General features: G+C 36.5%; 1 protein-coding gene across 1 annotated transcript; it reads right to left on the reverse strand.

The window, feature by feature from the left end:
• Positions 1 to 1247: 1247 nt before the first annotated feature.
• On the reverse strand, positions 1248 to 4306 carry LOC149480189 (uncharacterized). The gene is made up of 6 exons (XM_089707664.1): positions 4293 to 4306; positions 3522 to 3798; positions 2850 to 3095; positions 2601 to 2743; positions 2179 to 2317; positions 1248 to 1888 (listed from the first exon to the last, which is right to left on the reverse strand). Exons 1-6 carry the CDS (start codon positions 4304 to 4306, stop codon positions 1526 to 1528), a joined length of 1182 nt encoding a protein of 393 aa, XP_089563790.1. The 3' UTR covers positions 1248 to 1525.
• Positions 4307 to 4772: the final 466 nt, after the last annotated feature.

Here is a 4772-nt window from a genome sequence, read left to right on the forward strand (position 1 = left end):
ATTTCGCATTACACTCGTGTAAATTATTCATCCTCCATGCTAACGAGTTGTCATCGTTACACTTGCTATGCTCTTTTTTGTAAGAAGTATCTATTTTTCCAACATTTGACCAAAGTGAATAATTTTGTAATAATTGATAACTGATAATATTAAAAGGTGTTATAGTAGCCATAGATTCCCCAAATGTTATTGTTTTAATTAATTACATACTACAGGCAACTATATAAATGAAAAGAATAAAGAACCTATGCACTATAGTATTATCTAGTAGAAAAGCCTAGTGCTGGAACAATAAATTACTGTAAAATTAAATCAAATATAATTATTCTGAGAAGCAGTTGTATTCAAGAGCACAAATAAGCTAACAACAAAAGTTTGATGCGGACTTTATTCCATATATTCAATTGATTATACATATCATGAACAAACTCGGACAGCTCTCTCGTAATTTACATTCAGTCCCAAAACAAATTCGTTTTTATTTCATGTATTCTACAAATCGTGCAATGTTTGCGAAATTCTAACCGACAATAGTTGTTATTTAGTGCACAAAGCCACGCCGAAATAATTTGTTTGCGCCTCGATATTTGTGAAACAAACGAAACGACATTTATTTCGCGCTCAATTTTGTAAAAAATGTCAGCGACAAACAATGGCTCGTATTTTAAATTAAAAAGGCGATAAATTAAACACGCACAGAAAGTCGGAACAGTTAATGTTAGAGGAGTCCAACGGAGTATAACATTTGTACAAAAAAAAATAAAAGCCATAATAACAGATATAAAAAAGGAACAAGTAATAAAAAATCTTGGATTGTGTGAAAATAATTAACGACGCAACACTTATTTTTTATCGTAAATCATGATTGTCATAATCACTTCAATGTATCTTAAATTTAATAAATTGTAACTTAAATTATCTTATACATACCATAGACAAATAGGTACCTAATAACCCGACTGTAACAATTAATATTTGAAAGAACCGGGTTAAAAACTCCTCTCCTGAAGCAGTTTCCCATACAAAGATATGGTAAACACAAGATATCAGTAGTTGCATCGTTTTGTTTAGAATTTCTAAATTGTTTGCCGAAGCGACTCGCCTGAATGCGCTGCCGGGGCACGTATCTACGTTTGAACTTTAAATTTCTATTTGCTTTACCGTTTTTTGTGCTCCAGCATAATCCTTTCACGTGATATTGCTTGTCTTCAATTAAATGATAGGATACAATCTACGGATAAGAACGATATTTTCTTCGTCAAAACACATGAGAGACTTATGACACGAGTTCTCCGGGATGAAATCAGAATGAGCAACAGCTTTTTTTTTCCTTTTTTAAAAGGCGTGTTTAAAATATTTAAAAAAAATGCAATAAAATTCACCCATGCATAAATTGTAAATTTAATACTAAACAATAAACTATAGATATCTTAGTTCCAACATGTAATGTATGCTTCTAATTTGTGAATCAGCTATCAGTTATCAAGAGTTCTCTATATTTTCCGGTGCACGTATTTGAAACACATCACCACCACCTCTTCTCCGTATAGAAGTCCGAGCCCAACGTATAATCATGTTTAATGTACGCCCACCTCTTCGGTCTGGGAGCTCCCCACTGCGTGTCGTCGAACCTGAAGTCCAGGTACTCATACGGTAACCTTCCATTATAAGCTTGGTACAGAAAGTCCAGCACTGGGTGGCAATCGAGGATGGTGTAGTAGAGCAGCATGTCGTCGGATCGCAGCTTCATGCCGAAGGAGTGCATGGCGACGAGGCCGTCGTATCGCCAGCTGTAGCCCTCGAAGCAGCGGAACAGCGGCCCGCCGGAGTCCATGCCGAAGCGTGCCCACTGGTGCGACGTCAGACATATGAACCAACCCCATTCCGTCTGAAATATTCGTTAGATATAATATAATATTATTCAGATGCAATCCTATTTAAAACTGTTTCAAACCATGCATGCAATCACTGCAATTCCTACAAAAATGTCGGCATAAAGAAGTTATTAAAAAGCAGAGGAATAGCTATCACACATTAATAGCTAACAACACTATACATGGTACACTATATACTATACACAATACAAATAGAAATAAAATAGATTAAAATCCAACACTGAATACATAAATATATTTTAAAAGCAAATATTTCAAAATAGGTAATTCTGAAAGTTCTTACCTTTGGACATACGACGTAATCTCTTGTACGAACGAAATACTTATGGAAGGGCGTTGGCTTTCTCTTTGTGGCCCACATGAACTGGTAGCCTACAGCAAACACCATCTCGTCCCTGGGCGTCGGTGGATACGCCTCCCACCTTCATACCAAATGATTAAAAGTTATATCATGGCAAACTGATAGAAAATAATAATAAAGTGTTTGCGATCACAGACCGTTCACAAGTATAGGTATTCTTGTGCTTAAGTATCGAAGAAATTTTCATAAATTATTGTTCTATATTCTCTAAAGCTTACGTAGAATTTATAAGGAATGTTGTAGGTTGTCTGGTAGATTGCTGTCTATAATTACCCTGCTTATGATGATTGTTGATTATGATGATGATTGTTTCTACATTAATAGGTAGCACATTTGATACTAACGTATGTCCCGCCCCCCTGGGACAGATGGGTGCACTACTGGTCCACAGGTAGTAGCCGTAGACGTTGTAAGTGGACGCCATCACGGCCAGGTCGAACACTGCCGGCAGCGGGTGGGAGCGGTTCACCAGCTCCGGGCGACTGAACTGGAACAATTCTTATATATGTATAAAATTAAATTTGAAATGTTAAGTGATTAAATAATTGAAAACGAAAGTTACAATTTCCAGATGTCACAAACTACATACTTACTTGCGGATGGTAGTGAATGCGAGCTATGGAAGCGTAGAAGCTGCTGTTGCCAACATTCTGGCCGTGGTCGTACCACACGCCGAGGATGTTTTCCAGGGTCTTGAGGTGGCCGTGGCCGCTCAACACCAGCGCCACGGAGGAGGCAGACGTGAGGAAGTGGCGTGAGGTGATCACGGCGCACGCGCTCAGCGGCGTCAGGCGCTTGTACACCACGCAGCACCCGCAACCGAGGGTCGACGGTATATCCTGTACATAGTGTTGTTGATAGTTATCTAACACTTAACAATGGTCGCTCTTAAGATAAACGAAGTAGATAACTAACTATGAAGGAATACAAATACAACAATGTACTTATTTTAGATGACCTACTAAAAACCTTACACAATCCTTTTACATAATAAATTGGCAAGTTTATCAAAATTGTTAAAAATTTACGAACATATTGCATTAAGCTATGAAGAAAAGTATTAGAAAGTTTACATCGTATAAACGTACCTAACAAAAAAGTGCTAAAGTCATAGACTTTCATACGACAAAATCATGTATACATGTTTCAATAAAAATAATATTTTATATTATATTTATGAAAATAGCTGACATCGGGTACACAAGATCACCTTAGAAACCAGATTTGAAAGGGATTAAATCTAAAGTTACAGACCAGCGTCTTACATAACTTGAAAATTTTTTCGTCATCTGCCAGTATGGAGACAGCCTGTAGGGTCTGTTATGTTCCCTGTACTTGTAGGTGTGCGCGGTCCAGGGCGGCTCCTCCTCGCGAAAGTCCGGGGTCATGGTCCTCGAGTTGTCGAGCGTCTCTCCACATTCCAGCTGTGGGTTCGGGCGTTTGTATGTCTCCCAGAAGTAGTTGTGCTCCTTCTCGATGGGCGCTATCCAGCCGACGCATTTCAGACCGATTGATAGAACTATCGTCGTGGTGACTGTTAACCTGTGGAGAATTGTGGACTTGGATGTGTTATTAAATATACTATTTTTAATTGAAATTTTTAAAGAATAGAAAGAATTCGATCACGAGGCAGGATTCGCCTTATCGAAATTATGGTCGATTTTTTTCTATTCTTTAAAAATTTCTCATTTTTTAAACATTTGGATGCTATAAAACTAATTTAATACTTTATATACTCTTATTTATTTCATCCGACACCTATAAATATCCTTTCTTGAAAATAAGCCCTAGGTACCTATAATTTTTATTGGGTGGAATTTATTTTGAATTGAATGATAGCTTACTCAATAAACTGCAATAATTCTTTTTCCTGCAATATTTAACAAAAGCACACATACCTAATATTAACATGTTATAAAATAGTATTAAAATGTAATGCAGAAAATATCTTAAAATAAATTAAGAACTAGGTATAGGTACATTAATTTAAAACTAAAATTAATTATTGCTTTAACTAAATGTAACTGAATACGTACCACAGTAGAGTCATTCTCTGGTGTTGTACCTCGAGATGATACATTTTACTACTTTCATTGGGTTGCACTGTGTTGCCGACATCATTTCTTCAATTCACAATTTGCGATCAATATTCATTTAAGTTTATTTTTGAACCGCTTACATAGAAATAAAATAATATAATTATTATAGATGTAGAAAGAGAATTAATAAAAATTTAAATCTCCGAGCTGTGTGCTCGGCATATCGAAATATGCCAAGCACACGTGTCAGAAGTGAAACTTCTTTGACAAGATTCAGCGATTCCAAAATCGTCGCTTTCCTACGTGACGTGACGGTATTGCCATGACGTGACCTTAAAATTTGAATATCAACGCGCTTAAAGAAGGTCCACTCCAAAAATTTTTAGCGCAAACAGAATGACTTATTTGCAACCAATAACCAAAAATTTCGTAATCTGAAAATATATTCATTAAGAAGCGAATACGACATCGCTTGAT

Source organism: Colias philodice, chromosome 19 (genome assembly GCF_061535455.1).
Source record: "Colias philodice isolate Cphi_HAF_F1 chromosome 19, ilColPhil1 Martin Lab GWU primary, whole genome shotgun sequence".
Lineage (NCBI taxonomy): Eukaryota > Metazoa > Arthropoda > Insecta > Lepidoptera > Pieridae > Colias > Colias philodice.

What these genes read in the sequence shown, in the direction of transcription:
- LOC149480189 (XM_089707664.1), bottom strand. An exon ending in CGAAAAAATTTTCAAGTTAT is followed by an intron (nt 3,096 to 3,521) that starts GTAAGACGCTGG and finishes CACTATGTACAG; the next exon opens with GATATACCGTCGACCCTCGG. An exon ending in GCATTCACTACCATCCGCAA is followed by an intron (nt 2,744 to 2,849) that starts GTAAGTATGTAG and finishes GAATTGTTCCAG; the next exon opens with TTCAGTCGCCCGGAGCTGGT.